Source organism: Bos taurus, chromosome 28, assembly GCF_002263795.3.
Source record: "Bos taurus isolate L1 Dominette 01449 registration number 42190680 breed Hereford chromosome 28, ARS-UCD2.0, whole genome shotgun sequence".
Classification (NCBI taxonomy): Eukaryota; Metazoa; Chordata; class Mammalia; order Artiodactyla; family Bovidae; genus Bos; species Bos taurus.
Genome location: NC_037355.1, coordinates 9,527,143 through 9,547,781, shown reverse-complemented (window position 1 = coordinate 9,547,781; position 20,639 = coordinate 9,527,143). Strand labels below are relative to the sequence as shown.

Below are 20,639 nucleotides of genomic sequence, written 5' to 3'. Positions count from 1 at the left end.
TGATCCATTGAGTTAAGCAGAGACAGATATTTATTTATTCACTAGAGTGCCTTATTCTCTGGGCAGAAAAACAATATGTAGTAACTATCTGGTGCTTAGAGGCCTGGCTGGGGTGAGGGGGAGGGGAGGGGAGGGTGGTCTATTTATACCTGGGAGGACTAGAATTGGAGTAATGAGTTGAAACCAAAGCAAGACATTAGTGGGGGTAAATTTCTTCATCTTTTGCCTCTCATTTTATTCTCATTCACATGTAAAATAGCTTTAACAGTTCCATTTAAAACAAGACAGGCACCAAGGGATGCCGCCTACAATGAAACAGCTAACTTACCTGATCCTTGGAAATTTTCCCCACGGCAAAATACTTGGACTTCAAGTTGGAGAAGTAAAGGCCAGATACTGCTGAAGCAGGTGCCATGGCCAGCGATTCTGTTAACCTAATGCCTGAGGAGAGCACCAGGAGGAAAAATGCACATTTATTCAGTGCTGAGATAGGCCTGCCAGTTGCTGGCACCCAATAAAGTCTTATTTACAAGTGAGTGAGAGTGAACTTGTGCCTTTTAGGTGGACACATGATGTGGCATGAAAGCTGTGAGCAGAGTGGTGTAGCAAACTCCCACCAAGGGGATGAACAAATTTAGGACATGCAGATCTCCTGTGACCAGGGCAGGGGTGGGGAGGAGGCCTGGAAGACTGTACACTCTTCCCCCGCCCTCCAAGCTCAGTCACTGAGGCTACACCCGAGCCTTCTAAACAAGGACCCCAACCCTGGAGTTGAGGGCACCATCTGGGACTGCAGAGGCTCCTGTGGGGCCAAGGTCACTAAGGGATGACTGACAGCTGGGCCCCACTAAGCAAGAGCCCACGTCACGGCTACCTAGCCTACGTCATTCACTTTCTGGACTAGGCAACAGGGCAGTGTGAAGGTTTAGTGCTTTGCCAAAGGTCACCCCGCTGGCTTATGGGTCCTAAATCCCCACCGCCCGGCTCCGGAGCCTGTGCTATTCCTGCCAGCCCAGATTCAACAAGCCTCACGGCTCCCCACGTGCACCTACATTCTTTGATTCTCCAGCGTGGATGGCACGCTTCTGATGACCTCCACTAACAACAGTGCGTTAACAGTAGTGTAGATATAAAGAGGAAGGGAACGGAAGGGAAGGATGGGAGTTCTGTGAGACCAAAGTCCAGGGATGCTCCTGGAAGGAATGGAAGGACAGAGCGATGTGAAGTGTGTTACTTACTAGAGGTTACAGAGGTCACTCACTAGCGGAGAGGCTGAAAACAGTAACACACATATATTAAGGAATGGGGTAGGCAATGTGTGAGATGGTATGAATCAGCTAAGCTCCCATCTGTTGTGAAGAGAAAATAATAAACTGATAAACCTAAAGATGGAGATGTAAGACCACCACTTGATAATATGGAGGGAAGAGGTCCCATTTCTACAGGACCTCCATGTGCAGAAATTAAAATCTGTTTCTTTTCCTCTTGTTGGACAATAATAATGTTATGGAGGTGAAGTGCTAGAACAGACTGTGAGCAGTGAGGAAAGGGCTTCCTCAGTGGCTTAGTAGTAAAGAATCTGCCTCCAGTGCAGGAGCCGCAGGAGATGTGGGTTCAATCCCTGGGTTGGAAAGATTCCCTGGAGAAGGGCATGGCAACCCACTTCAGTATTCTTGCCTGGAGAATCCCATGGACAGAGAAGCCTAGCAGGTTACAGTCCATGGGGTCACAAAGAGTTGGACACGACTTCAGCACGCGCACACTGAGGAAAGACGGGATTGGGGATTTTACCATAAGCCCCTCTCCATGTTTTCCCCGTCACCCCTTCATGCCTCTCCTTCGCTACTGTGTGTGTCACCTGAGGAAGATGCACGCCCCTCTCCAGCACTGACCTGTGCGCTGCTCCACGTCCGCCAGCCTCCACATGGTCAGCTTCTCAGTGTGGTCAGGCTGGCTGGGATAGCCGGGCGCTGGCCGGATGCCCTCGTAGCGCAGTCTCCGCAGGTCAGCCACAGCCAGCTGCTCACCACTACAGTAACCCCACAGCTCCCTGCGGACCCGCTCGTGCAGCTCCTCAGCGAAGGCCTGGGACCAGGACACGGAACACACACCTCAGGCAGAGGTGGGAGCCCCTCTCCTGCCTCCATCCTGCCTGCTATCCCACTCGCCCTGCAGGCAGGGAAGATCCGCAGAGGGACAAGTGACAGCCGACAGTCTCAACTCATCTGTAGTGTCACCAGCGGCTCTGGGGCTCAATTTTGGTCTCTGTCTGGACTCTGAAAGGTCATAGTCCAAGATCTGAGCTCTGAGGCCCTTCAAACTTTCTCCTGACTCTCAGGTTCTGGTTTACGGTGGCCAGGAGGGGTGGGTGGATCGTGACAGTGGCCTCGGGAAAAGGGAAGTGGCCCCCACAGCAACATAGGCTGCCCCACCCCACAGAGGAAGATGAGGGATCTAACGAGGAGTTCAACATCAGAACGAGAAGCTCTGAATCAGAAATCTGTTTGGCTTTTCTCTGGCTCTTCTGGAAAACATTGTATCAAGGCTCTGGGGGCCATTCCAACTACAGTGTTGCTGAAGGCTGCTCTGTGCCCAAAGATGAGGCATGAGAGCAACTCATGAATTCAAGATCTAAGAGTACACGTGTTGTTAGAGCCAGGAGTACACACGCACTCAAGCACACACATGCATAAACACACATGCCCGTCCCTGGCTCCCAGCCCTGGACCCTGGCCTCAGGGCACCACGGTTCTACCTCGGCCAGCCGGTCCCCCAGCGCCTTGACCATGATGCTGCTGTAGTCATCACACTCCTCCTCGTAGGCCTTGCTCAGCTCCTCCACCCCAAAGCAGGCAACGGCGAACAGGCCCAGGTAGTCGGGGATACCTGAGTGCAGAGGGGCGATGAAGTCCGAGAGGCAGAGGTAGGGGTCCGAGCTGGCAGAGTCCTTCTCGGCCTTGAAACGCAAGGAGTGGGTGGAGCGGCCGTTAGCATGGATGTGGCACTAACACACAGCAAACAGCAATCTAGCATCTTCCAATGAATACAAGCTTCAAACGGGGCTGTCTGTTGTGTTCACCCCAGTATTTAGAAGAGTGAATGATATATAGAGTGTTCAATAAACACATGTTGAATAAACAAATGGAACGAGACTTATATGATATGATGTACACACAGTTGAGAAACCAGTTAACCTCACATACTCACAAATATCTACTGAATGCCTACTGGAACTGGAACCCTAAACAGTTACATAAGATTTTTTTTTTTTCCCTCCAAATGTGTTGTCAATTAGAGATCAACATTAAATCCTGAAGTTATGTTCAAAAGAGGTCTACTTGGTGTATAAGCCTCTACTTCGCATTGACAGAAGCAGTTCAACCAACGGCCAAGGTCAGCAACACAGGGCCACATGCTGCCAGCCATGGGTGGCGGTGGGTCAGGAGACAGCTAAGGACACTGATTAAACAAAGCAGGATCTGCTTCTGGGGTTCTCTCCTCAGGCCAGGCAGCCATTCTCCCTGTTTTCCATCTCCAACTGATGACTGGCTCTTCCTGCTGCTAACTTGACAAGCAAACTCTTACACATGTTTCACAAGCAACACATATTTGCTGAGAAGGTAAATAGTGAATGGCTAATATGTACTGAGTGCTTACTATATATCAGGCATTAGTTGGTGCTTTATATGAACTAATTAATTAAATCGTCTCGATAACCCTGTGAAGTAAGTGATACCATCAGTTCCATTTTACAGACAAGAAATCTGAGGCAGCAAGGGCTTGAAGAACTAGTTCAAGGCCAGAGAGTCGCAGGTCAGATCCACAACCAAGGCTCCTGACCACTAGGCAGCATTGCTTAGGACAGAACGAATAATCAGTAAGCAGCCAGCCAGAATCTTCGTACTTATTTGCTTGCCAGCTCTAGAAACAAGTACAGTTTAATCAACACTGGGCAGAAAACGGTTAAGCGGCTGTAGGCAAGAAGGTAGCAGACAAAGGCACATGGGAATGTCATAGACCCAGGGCCAGCCCTGCAGGGAGAAGCTGCCTTCCAGTTGCACTCGGCCCATCAACTGCTCTTTGCTAACAAAAGCCAGAGGGAGAGGCAAAGCTTCCCGGCACCATAAGGAGAGACAGGTCATAGAGCTCCACAGCACTTTCAAAGACACAGCGATCAGAGACACTCAGAAGAGAAGACCCCCCCAGTGCAGTGAGTCGCTATAGTCAGAATTTTCCAGTGTACTGGAAAAAAAGCACCTCCTTAGAAATATCTATCCAGGTAAGTAAATACGTACTGAGGTCATTACATTAAATGCCCTAATACCGTCCATCACAGACTACCTGGACAGGAACGGTGCTGGGTGTAAAAAGAGATCAGAGGACACAGGACTGAAGGAGGGAACTTCAGGCCAGGGAGGAGGTTTCTGAACTGAGTTACTTTGGTAAAAGGAAAGCCACTAATTCCCTAGTGAGGCGGGGCGAGAACTTAACATCAGAATCCTCTTGTGTCTTGAGGTATCTGAGCCTGAGTGCACAGTGAGGATGTGCTGGGCCTGGGTGCACACAGCAAGGCTGTAACTACTCCCATTTAACTTGTTAAGGTACCTTTTAATGTCCCCAGTTTAAGGATTCCCTCAGATGTTGTTACAGCTAAAATATCTGTCATTTTGAATTATATGGTGGTTATGATGAAAAGCAATACTATAGTTTTGAAGGACTGAGAATGGTAGTTAAGACCCTGCAAAAATAACTTTCTACCACCCTTTGTTAATGACTGGTGAATTCTGGTTCCAGTTGATTAGGACACCTTGTTTTTTTATAGCAGCTGAAGGGACATGCTTAAAAACTTGCATGTTTAATGGCAGGGGCACAGAGACGGAGCTGTGTGCAGAACAGCCTGTTCTCTGACCCAGGAGGAGCCAGTGGTGTGAGGGTGTGGACAGGCTGGGCTCCCTCCAAGCTGTGGGGCTTAGCGTACTCTCCACTGGACCTTGTGTTCTCCTCTGCACATAGACACTGCCTGCCAACAAGCTGAGTGGAAATTAAACAAGATGCTCCATCAAGTGCCCTACTAAGCAGCTGGCCCCCAGTAGACATGCAGTGGAAGTCTGCTCCCACCTGTTTTCTCCTTGAGAAAGGGGGCCACCAGCCTGGTTTAACAATAGGCCTGGACCCAAACCGACATTCTTGAGCAAGTGAAAGTCCACCTGTGTGTGACCCCGAGGCAACAGCAGCGTTACTCCTCACCCATCCAATCTAACAGGAAACACCTCCCTCCTGCTGGTGCCTGAGGCCCAGCTTCCAAACCCGTGTTGCCCCATTCTCTCCATCACAAAGCCTCGGGCTCATGACTGCGATGGGTCATCTGGGGTGAGGGGGCGTGGAGCCAAGCTAACACAAAGCTCAGACTTATGCCAATCTTGTTTATCCGTGCCCGCTGGCAGCACGGCCTCCATACCTGCTGCCTGAGCCCGTAGAAGGTGGCTATGGGCTCCGAGGCCTGTGGCACTGCGCCTTCCGCGTACAGGTGGATATCATCCTGAATGCTCTGTGCTGGCCAGAACCCAACCACACCCCTGGCCTGGAGCTTCTTCTGACTGATCAGTGCCTGCAGCATATTTTGGGCATCATCATAGACCTTTTTGGCCTCTTCACCTATTAGGAAAATATAAGAATTCAGTTAGAGATTCAATAACACCCACTAGAGAAAGCTTTTTAAAACTACTACTTGTCCCCAGTTTCCCTCCTTATTCCTCTCTTTTCCTCTCAAACATTTTAAGTCAGTATTTGCAGTCAGCACAGCCCCAGGTGCAGCAGCTGAGGGTTCAGCGGTTCTGCTAAGTACAGCTCCCAGACACAGTCGGCTCAACCAGCTCACACCACTCAGATTTTTCCATTTAACAAAAGGCAGGGCGCCAGCTCTCACTCCCTGCAGTAACGTGTCAGACAGAGTGACACAAAGCAGGCCAGATCCTCCCGTCACCGCGTTCCCTGTGCACACACAGCCCCCCTGACCTCGCCGTGACCCCCGGGTTCATAACAGCCTGCAGAGTGGAGTGGGGTTCGGGTGCTGCAGGGATCCCACAGGCCTCGCCTGGCTACAGCAATGCCAGCAGGGCCTCAGGGCTCACCAGGGCCTGGCCCGCCAGCTCTACTTTGGCCTCTCTACTGCTCCCTGTGATCACTCCAGAGCACTTCAGAACTAGAGCCCCTTTCTCACTACTGCACCCTGGGGAGCCTGAGAGCTGCTGTATCCCTGAATCCTAATATGAACCCCAGGGATCCCTCCAGGAAGGGGGCAAGGGGCGGTCTCTCAGGCTCCTCTCAGCCCTAACCCCACATGTCCAGCAGTCCACTCCTCATCTCGCTCTGAGCTGACTGTTACTGAACCCTTTGAAGGGCTTAGCCTTCATGGGCTTAGATCCCATGTCTCTGAGGCAGGGCTGGAAGACAGAAGCAGATTATCTATCGACTGGCTTGTTGCCCCCAACCCTTGCCTCCACTGGGCACAATGGACTCCTTGCCATTCAAATCAGCCCAAATGCCCGTGCCTTCCCACTCGGTCTCCTCGGCCTGGAGTGTCCTTACTTCATCACCATCTCACATTCCCAGTCCCAGCCTCAGTAACTCCCACTTAATCTTCAAAGAGCAGTTCAAACCATCTCCTCCAGGAAGCCTTTCCTGATCTTCCAGTTTGAGCTTGAGCTCATCTCCCGGTGTGGTGTCCACAGAGGCCTGGGCTTAGCCCTGAAGCAGAAGCCCGGTCTGTCATACGAGAATCACCCTCCACGGCTGCCCCAGCCAGCAGGTACCAGATGGCAGCCATGATATGTCTTCTATGCAGATCCCCAATGCCCAGCAAGTAATTGATGTCCACAAAGATTCAGTACAGAATGGGTAAGCGAAATGCCAAGTTTAGTCAATAAATAACAATGAACCCAGCAGTTTAAAAACCATCAAAAGACTGAGCAGGTAAACAATATCCTATATCATATTGTAACAATGAACTCTAGGAATCTGCTGGAAGCCCAGGGGTTAGGACTCCATACTCCAAGGACCCAGGTACGATCCCTGGTCAGGACCCCACAAGCTTTGAGGTGCAGCCAAAAGAAAAAACAAAAAACAAAACACTCCATCCAGCATAATCCAAACCCACTGCTCCACTACCTATTCTCATCTTCAAGGGCCCAAGACAATGTCTGGAATATCAGAGCAGGACGGAAGCACTTATGGTACTAACCTACAGTTTTGTCGTCAAATATCTTGGGAAAGCCTCGGTTCGGGTATTTGCCCCGGAGCTGCCAGACGTCGAAGAAAGGCTTCCAATCAATGTAGTCCACCAGCTTCTGCAGGTCGTAGTCTTCAAAGACCCGAGTCCCGAGGAACGTGGGCTTCACTGCAGGAAAGGAGTAGCCGTCAACCCTGATGATGCCAGGGCAGGCCTGTGGCTCAGCACCCTTTGTGCCCAGAGCCACCTATGAGAAGCCTTCCTGGCCTGCTCCATCCTGCTCTGTCAGCTCCCATGCCCTGCCTCCCTCCTGTCACCCAGAGGAGTTGTTTTACAAAGAGGGGAACTCGAAATTACTGTGGAGAAGGCCTAATTCTGCAGCACATCTTAAATAAAAGTCTTCTTCCCCTGCAGCTGATTGACTACATCACCCTTGGAAACTTCCCTCAACTCCTCCCCTCACCCTCACCCAAGAAAAAAGGCAGACTGGGCTCACCTTCACTTGTACAGAGGAAGATAACACTAAAAGAAAATGCACAGGGGAAAGACACATAGAAGAAGCCACACCCATCAAGTTTTAAAACATGATCAATAATCTATATTGCCTACTGATACATATGGGCTTCCCTCATACTCAGTTGATAAAGAATCCGCCTGCAATGCAAGAGACCCTGGTTTGATTCCTGGGTCGGGAAGATACACTGGAGGAGGGATGGGCTACCCACTCCAGTATTCCTGGTCCTCCCTGGTGGCTCAGCTGGTAAAGAATCCACCTGCAACGCGGGAGACCTGGGTTCGATCCCTGCATTGGGAAGATCCCCTGGAGAAGAGCAAGGCTACTAACTCCAGTATTCTGGCCTGGAGAATTCCATGCACTGCATAGTCCATGGGATTGCAAAGAGCTGGACACGACTGAGCAACTTTCACTTTCACTGACACATATACACATGATCAAAGTCTAAGGAAATGCATGGAAGCCAGGCGTCAGGTTCAGGGCCTGCCAGGGAGGCAGGGGCTCACAGGATTTCCACTATGTATTGCTCTGTCTTTTTAAAATAGGCAGTAGGTTCCTTCTTAGGTGACTGGTAGGGGTACATGGATATTCAATACATTCTCCTTTACACTGCCTTGTGAGGCTTAAGTGAAATACTGGTGAAGATTTCAGAGACAGATGGTGCCCCTGGGCTTCCTGGACACCACTGCTGCCCCCTGTGCCACCAAGCCTGGGGGGGTCAGGCCGGAGTCCAAGGTCACTCTGCTGCCCGCTTCCCAGCCCTCACATCCTCAGTTTCCTGATCTGAAAACAGGGATCAGAGAACTTAAACTAAACCACCATGCTCTGGTGCTCAGTGATAACACAGGAAGTCTCAAGAGTGTTTTTCTCTCATTAGGTGGTATAAGTGAGAGGTCAAAGTATAGGAAAAGTATGCGCAGCTTCTTAATTTTGCCTAGAAATCTCTACCTTTTTATATCACTCATGGGAGCTTTTTCCCATGTGTTCCTGGTCATTTTTTTACTATACAGGACAATCCCTTCCTTGTAAGTATTTTATTCTGCTGATCTGTTTGGTAATTAAAAAGAAACTACAGCTGTTCTCCTGACTGAACTGTCCTCTTGCTTGGAAAGACAGGGAAACACTGGTTTTGGGTGACTGAAGGGTGTTATTCTTGAATGAGCTTGTTGGTCAGAGCTGGAGGTTTGTTTGAGGTTTCTAGGTTTACCATCGAAGACCTAGAAAAGAAGAACCCTTCCTTTTCCTTTTATTGACTTCCTGAAAATATGCCAGGACTGGGCTGTCCTTGAGGGGCCCTGCAAGGGGGTTTGGAGAAGGCAATGGCACCCCACTTCAGTACTCTTGCCTGGAAAATCCCATGGACGGAGGAGCCTGGAAGGCTGCAGTCGCTGTCGGGGTCGCTGAGGGTCAGACACGACTGAGCGACTTCACTTTCACTTTCCACTTTCATGCATTGGAGAAGGAAATGGCAACCCACTCCAGTGTTTTTGCCTGGAGAATCCCCGGGATGGAGGAGCCTGGTGGGCTGCCGTCTATGGGGTTGCACAGAGTCAGACACGACTGAAGTGACTTAGCAGCAGTAGCAGCAGCAAGGGGGTTAAACAGCTCTTGAAAACTGCCACCACTGACACCTGGAACTGTGGACCTTGAGGGAACTATTTCTACTGAGATGTATTTTGGACATTTGACTTGACTAAAATAGATTTTCCCTTGTGATATTTTCCCAATTTCATAGCGAAAGCTGAAGACAAAATCATCAATTGGGCTGGTATAGTAATGCATATTTTTCAAAGGTTTACACATATTATCTTATTTTATTCTCACAACATTTCCATAAAATAACTCCTTTCTTACATTTTAGAAATTGTCACACATGGAAGTAAGATGTTCAGGGCCACTCAGGGATTCAGAGACAGGAGCCAAGTTGGGATTAGAACCCGGGCCTCTTAATTCCCCATGTGTCTTCTTCACGCTAAACGCAGCTGGACTAAATCTAGAACCCAGCTCATCTACGTTTCCAGTTTAATACCCATCACTCTGCTGAGCATGTGTAGAACATGGATGAGATAAGGAATGGAAGCAGATGAGAGGTATTACCTTGGAAATATGGATTCAATTAATATAACCCCTGTTCACCCTGTCTCAGTTTTGCATTCATATCTCATGCCTCTCTGAACCTATCAAAATATCTTACACATTATAGTGAACACCTATGCAAGGCAAGAAAGGCTAGAAACCAGAAGGGAAAGAAACCAAATGAAAGAAATCATAAGAGGGAAGCGTCCGAGTGAGAATAAGAGTGAATAGAAACAGAAGAGCCTGCTTTGCTGCAATGTTTTAGTCTCTTCAACATGCAGGAATTTGCAATTTCAGACATTCCATGTCTGTACTTGGGCCGGCTGGGACCCAGGCCAAAGCGGTGACACTGCCATCCAGGCAGGTCTCTAGAATGGCTTCCAGATGAAGAAGGCCCACTCAGGCACAGCGCAGAGGCAAGAGTACGGTTTAGAAGACACAGCAGAGATTGAATGTTAGTAACCTTTCCAGTTATCACTTGAAATTCCATTTCTTCAAATTAAAGCAGAGATAATAACACATTCATTTCAGGGTTGTGTCAAGGACTCAGAGCTGCTGCAGTTCAATCTCAGGACAGTGTTTGGTTCTCTATAAATGGCACCTATTGACTTTCACTTTCAATCATCATTGTCGTTCATCATCACTGCTGAACATAATTAAGAGTTTCCAGCTGCCTGTTTGATTCTGCTGACCTGGAAATGCAAACCTCTCTTCAGCTCAGAGCTATCACATGCACTTTTCTCTAACCCACAGCCCAACAGACCTGGAGGAGGCTCTGACAGCCAGTCAATATGGAAACCATTTTCTCTAGCTTGCCTTAAGGTTAAGTATCTTCTCTCCTGTGAAAAAAGAAAAGTTATTCAGTCAGAGACTTAGATTTTCAGCTGCTATTATGAAAGTATGTCCAAGGAAGCTAGTAAATATATTTTACAAGAAAACAAAAATTCATACTCTAGAAAACTCTTCCTGTTACATCTAAAATGGCTTCACATCAGCACCAGAACAATAGAGAGTAAAGATGCAATCCACATCCAGTACACGTGGATACATAAATGCAAGGCAGACCTGCAGCCTTAACTGTAAGGTAAATAAGTGTGCAATGGGGCAGACTCCTGCCCGAACTTTACCTGAGGCTGGGGTTCACTGGGGCCACCGACTGCCCTGAGGCCCAGAAGGCAGAACCAAGAAACAGCCAACTGTGGGCAGATTAAGGAGTGGGCAAGCCAACCACAGTGTCTTGGTCCAGCCAACACCTCAGGAACGTATTCCTTTCTCACTGTTGGTCGTCACACTGCACTTACTGGGCCATCCCCAAAATGCATTCCCTATCCACAACACAAAGCCCAGTAAGCAGATAACCAGGAAGAAATATCCTGACAACCTCTAAAGCGTAATCATGCCTGATCTCCACAGATCCTCTGAAGCTCCTCTAGAGAAGGACAGTTCTCGAAACACTATTCTGCACAGAGAGTGTTGGATGATCAGGGAGAGAAGCTTACAATGTTCCTCATGTCTTCATTCTCTTCCATTATTTCCTTAAGAATAAGGATCTGTGGGAGTCATTTAGGCACACTGTCTCAGTTCCTGTCTTGCTGCTGCCTCTGAGCTCATGTTTTATTCATTCTCATAACTCGGGTAGCAAACAGCACCCAACACCTACTGCTTACTCAATATATGTTTGGCAGAATAAATAAAATTAATTTTAATATAGCCAAAAATTATTGGGAACAGTAAAGAATGCTGATGTGAAGCAGAAAGTAGGACTTTTCTAAAATGATCCCAAACCTTCCCCTCTTCCAACAGCAAAATAAAGATAATAACTGTAGGATCGTTCTATTACCCAAACAAGAGGGGGGTTTTTGTTACTTACCTTGAGAGATTCATAATGGTCCTGTCTAATATCTTCATATTCTTCCAGGATCTCCTCAAAGTACTCATCTTTTAGATTCTCATCTAACAGTTGAGAACACTGGAAATGCAAGATCAAAATTCAGTAACCACAGAGCAGCGAAAGAAGATAAAACAGGCATAACAATGGTCAGTCCTGAGGTCACAACCTTCAGGAAGCCTTCCCGTGTTAACGTCATTTCCTCCCTTTACCAATTATGCCAGTTTCTGCCTGGCTGTACAGTAAAGGGTTAACTCAGTAGGCTGGGGACGTTTCAGTGCTGCACATTCTAAAGAGAGGACAGTTCCTGTGAGATAAATACTAAGCCTCCAGTGATAAAGAGTGTCTTTGTCTACCTGGGGCCTTGGGCTATCCCAGATTGTTTATGCTAACAATGTGATTTATGGGGGGACTTGGCTTGTGCTCTGTCTGACCTCTGGAGCGGTTCAAGACTGAGTAACTAAGGTCAGTCAAGTGAGCAGGCCACACCTACGTGACTGGCTTCCAGTAAAAGCCCAAGGCACCCAGGCTCTGTTTAGCATCCCTAGCTGGCAATGTTCCATCCATGCTATCACACATTATTAGCTGAAGTATCAAGCCCTGTCCATATGACTCCATAGGGAGAGACACCTGGAAGCTGGTGCCTGGCCTTTTCTCGATCTCACTCAATTTTAATCTGTATCCATTCATGGTAATAAACTGTGATTGTGAGTTTAATAGCATTTCTGAGTTCTGTGAGTCACTGAATAAATCACTGAAACTGAGGGGGTTCTGGGGATCCACAACACACTGGGTAGGCACCCTCTCTTCAGGGTTTCAAAGATACTCTGTTTCTCTCTCCATCACTGCACTTTTCACAGGCTTCCAGCATCTGTCTACGTGTCTACTTCCATCCTTACTGAATGTTTGCTGCCAGAATGAGGTTGATCTTCACAGTCAACCATGAACTTCTGCTAAAACAAGAAAGGAAACTGATTGGGAAATGTGAGGCTACTCAGTAAACTATAAAACAGATTCAGCCAAGAATATTTATGACTACGATTACCAAGGTGGTAGAAGAATCTCTTCCACCAAAGCTCAAAATATAATCACCAAGAAGAAAGACATGGTTGCCGCTAATCACATCAGTTCCAAAATCACAGCTCTGCCCTATTCCTGCATCCTCCAGCAGGATTTTCTAACACACAAACAGGCAGGGAAGTTCAATATCGTTATTGGAAAGGGAGGAAATTAGGCTGGATGACAACTACAGTGCCCATCAGCTTTAAATGTCTAGAATTCTATGTAAATTGCCAAAGTATCTCTAATAACAATCCAATGACCTATGAGTGAGTATAAGACCAAATCGCTTTATTAAGGAACAAAATCAGAAAAGGCCATTGTGATAAGCCTCAAACTAGGCCCCCAAATGGTATTCACATCAGTCTTACATGAGCCTCGCCTCAGTGGAGTTCTCCTTTAGGAAACTCAGTAGAGCTCACGAAAACAAGAAGGAATGCCTACTCCCGAGTCCCCAAAGTACATGCAGCCAACGCTTTGAAGATTTTAAAACATTGTTACATTCTGCTAGATTTTAAACTCTGGGAAAGTAAGCCTCGCTATTTCCAGAACTTGACAGCACCCAACAGGAACTACTGGGGAGATGGAAGGTGCTGCTTCCGTTGGCTGGCCCCTTCCACACCCCCCGGGGAACCCCTGCTCCCAGAGGTATGGTGACAAGCCCCTTCCTGCCCAGGCTGACTTGCTCAATGAGAACAAGTTCATGGTCAATTATATGGGCTGTTCCATATGATCAATCACAAAATCAGAGTCAACTTGGGTTTTCATGCCAACCATCTGACACAGTACAGCTTTTCTTTTCCTCTTTTTCTTTCTCACAGCAAATTACAGCACAATGAGAGGGAATACACTGAAAATAAATTCTGGCATCTTGTTTTTTATTATAAAAAAAGAAAAAAGCAAGGAGGCATCCCCCAATCTAAATCTCCAACTATTAAGCAGTTACCATATTTTGGAATCTTTCAAATAAATACATGAGACAGTAGCCAGAGCATAAGCCTGTGTCGTACTCACTGCAGTGAGATCAAAAGACTCTAAACCAACTATCAATCTAAACAAGTCAGCCTAAACAAACTCTACCAATGACTCCCAAGATGTGTCACCAGCAGTTACCCAACTGATTTATCATCAGGCTTATATCCGAGTCATTTCAAAGGTGGCTGTTCCTTTGTATATGAGAAGAACCAACCACAGTCAGTTGGACCACACAGTGAAGAACACAGATGCCCCTGCCTCCTCCTCTGCTGGCTTCCAGCTGGGCCCATGGTGCTTAAGCTCTTCAGGACAATGGAAGAGTGTCCTAGAGCTGGAATCAAGAGGCCAAGTGGTTCCCAGCTTTACGCCCTGACCTGTAGGGGCTGTATCAGTCCTGTGTACTCAAATGGGTTCAACAGCCTGGTCTTCAAATGGGAAAGTCAGTCGCTCATTAGCATTTGAAAATAGCACTAGCCTTAAAGAGAATTGCACTGGTTACTCAACCATGGACCTGAAATAAGCTCCTAGGAAATACAATCCAAATATAAGATATAAATAGTGTTTCAAAATTGAGTTGTAGAAATGTACTTTATTTGCACATTAGTCTATGTAAATTTCAAATTAAAAAACTGCAATTTTATGATTTCAGCCCAATTTAATTTTATCCTTAATAAAGGAGACTTATTAAACATTAACAAAACAAGTTTAACTAATGCAGCACAGAGTAAGGCCACCTGCGTTCCGATCCACACCTGCTACTTGAGGGATCTGTGGCCTCAAGAGTTACTAACCTCTTTGTTCCCGTATCCTCGCTTCTAAAATGGGGATAATGAAAACATCTACTTCATGAGAATTAAATAAAAAATCCATGTAAAGCGCTTAGTGCAGTGCTGGCCACACTATAAATGTTTAATAATGTTAGCGGTTACTGTACAGCTTTAATTCACAGGTCTGAAAGAATTCCTTTGGAAAATGGTTCGGGAAGTGTGGCGGCCCTCATCCAGGCTGCGGGATAGCGCATGGAGTGTCACAAATCACCAGGCCCTCAGTGACCTTCCTTGCCTGCAAATGTGATGGCTGGACTAGACCGTGCTGTGTGTGCTCAGTTGCTTCAGTCACGTCCAACTCTTTTTGACTGTAGGACTACAGCCCACCAGGCTCCTCTGTCTATGGGCTTCTCCAGGCCAGAATACTGGAGTGGGTAGCCATGCCCTTCTCCAGGGATTGAACCTAGGTTTCCTGCATTGCAGGCAGATTCTTTACCCACTGGGCCACCTGGGAATCCCTGGACTGGATTAGTGATGTTTAAATTGTGCTCGTTTGACGAGAAACAGGAGTGGGATGAGGGAGGGGAAGGGGTCACCCTTATTTGCCCACTGAGTTTCCAGAGAAGATGTCACTTGCAAAGGTTTCTGTGGCAAAAACATACTTGGAAACCACTGGATCACATGGTCACTCAGATTCCCAACAGCTATTATGTCCCATTAGTCAATGAATATAATGAAATACATAACAAGAGAAAATGTTAGGCTTCATGATAGAGAAAAGCAGGAAAAACCACTAAGGTAAGTTGTTTATTATGTTCACTAAACTCTGCGTTTTCAACATATATCTGTGAATGTTTTTCTGTCTTCAGGTAGGGTCAACTGGCCCATTTCAGTTTAAACGTTTTTCTATCTGGAAATGGGTTATTAAAAAAAAATTCTACATTCCTCTTACTCAACCATAATAAAGAATGAAATTTTCAGCAACATGGATGGACCTAGAGATTATCATACTAAGTGAAGTCAGAAAAAGACAAATATCAAATGATACCCTTACATGCAGAATCTAAAACAGAACCCAAATGAATGTATTTCGGAAACAAAAACAGAATCATGAACACAGAGGACAGACTGGCGGTTGCCAAGGGAGAGGGAATGGGGGAAGAGGTGGATTGGGAGGTTGGGATCACCAGATGTAAGCTTTGTATGTAGGATGGATAAACAACAAGGTCTCGTTGTATAGAACAGGGAACTATATTCCATAATGGGGAAGAATATTAAAAAAAAAAGAATGTATAAATATGTGTGACTTGATCACTTTGCTGTATGGCAGAAATTAACATAACATTGTAAATCAACTATACTTCAATTAAAAAAACTGATAAATTCTACATTCCATTAGGTAGAGTAAAGAAAGTGCCCACTCATATTTGTAAATATTTGTAAATGACTGAAATCCCCCTCTGGGTTGGTGTCCTGGCATCATTGCTCTGCTGCTCTGCTGATGCTGGCTCAGGAAGAAGTCCCTGAAAGCACAGGACACACTGACCCACCCTCCTCCAGCAATGCAGATACCTGCAGTGACCCTACCACAAGCCCTAGGATAGTCTGACAATTTTTTAGTAGAATAGGACAAAAATAAACAGAAGATCTTGAGCAATACCCTTAACTCTCAATGCTCTCTGTTTTCTCGTTACAACAGATCCACAGTAACATGAGGCCCACACTTACCACCACCACGCTCTTGGATGCATCCAGGACGTGGATCACGGGCGCACTGTATCTTGGGGCTATTTTAACTGCTGTGTGGGTTCTGAAAAGAGGGTCAGGGAGAAAAGCACATCCATCAGGGCTGACAGTTGCTACACAACTCCTGTTCAGAACCACTAGAGATAATGTGTTTTTACAGTGCTTTCCAGAGAAAAATTTCACAGTACTTATAAATAAATATTGAACATCCCTTGAAAAGTAAGAATGACCTTCTCCCCACCCTAACATGGGGAAGCCAAGGGGAAAAGACATGGATTTTTGGCCCAGGCAACAAAGACATCTAGGATCAAAAGAGGACAATGTCCTCAGCTCTCTGCCAATGGGATCATACCTGTGACCTCACACTCATTAGCAGCCTGTCTGAACTAAGGGAGCAGACTGGCCTGGTGACTGCACTTTGCTGTCATAAAGGTCAAAGTGGAGTTTTTTTCCTGCAGATGAACTGGGCCACCAGCCAGAGACCCTGGAGAAGCAGACAGTGGCAGGGGACATGGGATACCACTCCCCAGCTGCTGCTCCCCGCCTCCCACCAGGAGACACCAACACTCCTCCAACCCAAGCCCACCTTCTACTTGTCGGAAGGAAACTCGGACCTAAATAAATTCAACACACAGTAATAGAGAGAGGTCAAAGCAACAAGATTTTATCCTAACACTGGCTGAACCCCCAATTTCTTTCGCCAAACCTGAAAATGTCAGTTCTGAGGAAGAAACACTCTTTAATGCTTAAAATTACCTGATTTTACCAACAAATTGCCCTCTGATTGCTGAATGTTTATAACAATAGCACAGGCTACATATCTACTATTTTAGTATAGAGCATAACATATTAAAGTGAGAACTGAAGATATATATACATCCTTCCTTACTGCATGTGGTTAATCTAGGGCCCTGAGGCTGGGACAGAAGTGCAGACTTTGCCACAATTCCATGCACAAGGGTGATAACCATAGTTCCCACTCCCACTAAACGGACAGTGTTTCCAGTCTTCTCTCCTCCTTCTTTCCCCCTTAAAGCAGCAGCAGCTTTCCCCAAGTCACATACTTTCATATTCTTTCTCCTCAACTAAAATACATTCCCATTTGGAAAGATGTCCGGAATGTGCTATTTTATGGGGAAAAACTAAACTAGCAAAAACAGTGTGTTTAATAGAATTTTATTTAAAAAATAAACAAAATACTACCACCCTCAACCTGCCCCAACCAACCAACCTTAAAGTGTCTGTATAATAGAAAAAGCAAAGACAGATACCAAAATGTCAGCATTGGTTACCTGGAGATTAGAACTGGGACTGAATCTGGGAAGGAAGAGACAAAAGTTTACTTTCTGAATTGTTTGACATGTTCTAATAAGTGTGAATTGCTGAGGCAATTTTTGAAAACAAACAAAAAAAAAATTAAAGGTGTAATATCTGAGTGTGTTTTTAATAGGCTTCTAAGGAAAGACTCTAAAAACTCATTCACAATGAGACAGACAACTCCTCTAACATTTCACCAGTCCCCTTTCTCAGCATATTTCCCTACAGAAATAGAAAGCAAAGGATGAAAGCCATAAGCCACAGAACTGGGCTGTAAGATGGAAGTTCAGCCCTAGACCAGCTAGCACAGAAGGAGCCTTCTGAACTGGGAGGCTGGAGTGGCCACCGGCAGGGGGCACTGCACCGCAGCCCTGGAGCAGCCTAACGAACGCCACGGACTCCTCATGACCATCTGTGCCTACTGTGTGCTTGGAGACCAAAGATTCTGAAGTTATCCTGGGTAGTCTATGAGGTGGGGAAGATTTTCAAACAGGAAGAAAAGTTATAAAGAAGGAGTTGCTTCTAGCTTCAAAACAGAACACAAGTCAAGACTCTGTATGTTTCCTCTTCCTCAGAGGCTTAAACACACAAATATACCTATGTCCTTTTCCTCCACGAAGCTCCCCCAGGAAGCAATAGTTTAGGCCCGATGTGATTTCAGTGACATTTCTTTTAAAGCTAGTTGGTAAAAACTGAAATGTTTAAATCAACATAATTGATATTTAGTATGTATCCAAGGTTTCTCAGTGCAATTCTGGTCATTGTCTATTTGATGGTCTGGAAAAGGGCGCTGAGAAGAAATGGATGGATTTCATGATTTAAAAAAACAAAACAAATCAAAGTGCTCCTTTCCAACATAAAAACTGCCCAAGATGGATGAGTACAGGCATGAAGTTTGAGTTTGTCCAGCTATCAACAATAAATGCTGGAGAGGGTGTGGAGAAAAGGGAACCCTCTTACACTGTTGGTGGGAATGCAAACTAGTACAGCCACTATGGAGAACAGTGTGGACATTCCTCAAAAAACTGTAAATAAAACTGCCATACAACCCAGCAATCCCACTGCTGGGCATACACACCAAGGAAACCAAAATTAAAAGAGACACGTGTACCTCAATGTTCATCGCAGCACTGTTTACAAGAGCCAGGACATGGAAGCAACCTAGATGTCCATCAGCAGATGAATGGATAAGAAAGCTGTGGTACATATACACAATGGAATATTACTCAGCTATTAAAAAGAACACATTTGAATCAGTTCTAATGAGATGGATGAAACTGGAGCCTATTATACAGAGTGAAGTAAGTCAGAAAGAAAAACACTAATACAGTATACTAACACATATATATGGAATTTAGAAAGATGGTAACGATGACCCTACATACGAGACAGCAAAAGAGTCACAGATGTAAAGAAGAGACTTTTGGACTTTGTGGGAGAAGGCGAGGGTGGGATGCTTTGAGAAAACAGCACTGAAACATATATATTACCATATGTGAAATAGATCACCAGTCCGAGTTCAAGGCATGAAACAGGGCACTCAAAGCCGGTGCACTGGGACAAGTCTGAGGGATAGGATGAGGAGGGAGGTGGGAGGGGGTTCAGGGTGGGGGACACATGTACACCCATGGCTGATTCATGTCAATGTATGGCAAAAACCACCACAATATTGTAAAGTAATTAGCCTCCAATTAAAATAAATTAATTTTTTTAAAAAAGAGTGCTTCTGGTTTGACATTAATTCCACTTTTTTCTAAGCTTCCATTTATGCGAACTTCTCCAGGTGGAAGAATACTTCTTTCTGAAGTCTGAAAAAATGCAAAACACTGGAATCTCTCCTCTCCTTCCTACATACCTAGAGCAAAGGGGTAGAGGCTGAGGCTGAATCTCAAATGCATCTCTGCTAAATCACTAGTCAACATCTAGGATTTAATTAGTCACCTCCCATAGTGACCAACTAACCACGGCAGTGTCGTCCCTAGCCCAAGGTCTCCCACCTTGCCACCAGTGTGGATTAGGCCTCATCCATGCTAAGTGGTTAGGTGTCGAATATGGAGGTCTTCCCTGAGCCTGTGGAACTGCTGGCACCAAGTCACCCCCAGCTTCAGGCTGGAGCTGATCTAAGAGGGCATAAGAAGAAATTCTTTCACATTCTGAAAAAGAACACATACTCCAAGCATCTATTTCATGTCCTACTCTATCCCAGAATTAGTGTTTTACATAAATGCAGCGTGACCAAAACTTAAAATGTGATGAGAAAAATGAAAGAAAATGGAAAATAAATTTCAGGAAAATTAAGATAGAATCAAGAGTGAGATTAGCATATAAAATTCATTCCATGAAATCCTATACAGAGGAAAATATTATCAGTTATGTGATTCAGCACCATACTTTGGAGCAATTTAAAAAACAAAACAAAACTCAGAAAATTACCTCCCGCTTTGAGAAATGTGACTTCCTGTTGAATTCTCCAAGTTAAATTACACAAAAGATAATTGAAAAAGACATTTTGCAGCTATTGGCTTTAAACCAGTTAAAAAATTGAGAGCTAACTGCCAGACTTTTGCCCTTGAGAAGTTCTGTAGCTCAAAGGGCCAGATTTCTATTAAAGTCATTTCTAGTTTGTGATACAAAATCATCTGTATTACAGACAGGACACTGTTCAGTTTTCTATTCTCTTATTGCTACAGGTTTAAAAGGGCCACTCCAAGCACATTTCTACTCACAAATGACCCCAGATCTGTATAAGCCTTTCAGCCTCTCCAAGGATCCATCCTCAAGCCTCATTTTGAGTGTCTGGGGGAACAGTTCTAATTCTCTCATGCTACCTACTGCAGGCCCCTGAAGTCTGGGAAGGCCATACTGCTATTCCCCTCAGAAATCTGCTTTCACGAGAACTTGGAAGTCCTGAGCCTCCATCTGCTCAAAAAGGAGTTAGTAAAGGAAAGAACTGGGCCACTGCTAAGCCCTCCCTTGACAGGTCTGTAGGAGGTGATGATAAGGGTTCTCAGATGGGTTCTGAGACATTCAAACTCCTGAATGCGTTCTAGCAAAGCTGACTTTCCTGGG

At 45.8% G+C, this 20,639-nt stretch overlaps 1 protein-coding gene across 4 annotated transcripts in view; it reads right to left on the bottom strand.

Annotated features, from left to right (window-relative positions):
- The window catches only part of MTR (5-methyltetrahydrofolate-homocysteine methyltransferase), a 132,314-nt gene that overhangs the window by 5,114 nt on the left and 106,561 nt on the right, over nt 1-20,639 (bottom strand). For all 4 annotated transcript variants that reach the window (XM_010820411.4, NM_001030298.1, XM_024986503.2 and 1 more), the window contains 8 exon segments: nt 16,236-16,317; nt 11,689-11,787; nt 10,582-10,657; nt 7,241-7,396; nt 5,459-5,655; nt 2,756-2,956; nt 1,893-2,085; nt 329-441 (listed from right to left, as the gene is read on the bottom strand). In XM_010820411.4, coding sequence (XP_010818713.1) covers nt 329-441; nt 1,893-2,085; nt 2,756-2,956; nt 5,459-5,655; nt 7,241-7,396; nt 10,582-10,657; nt 11,689-11,787; nt 16,236-16,317 — 1,117 coding nt within the window.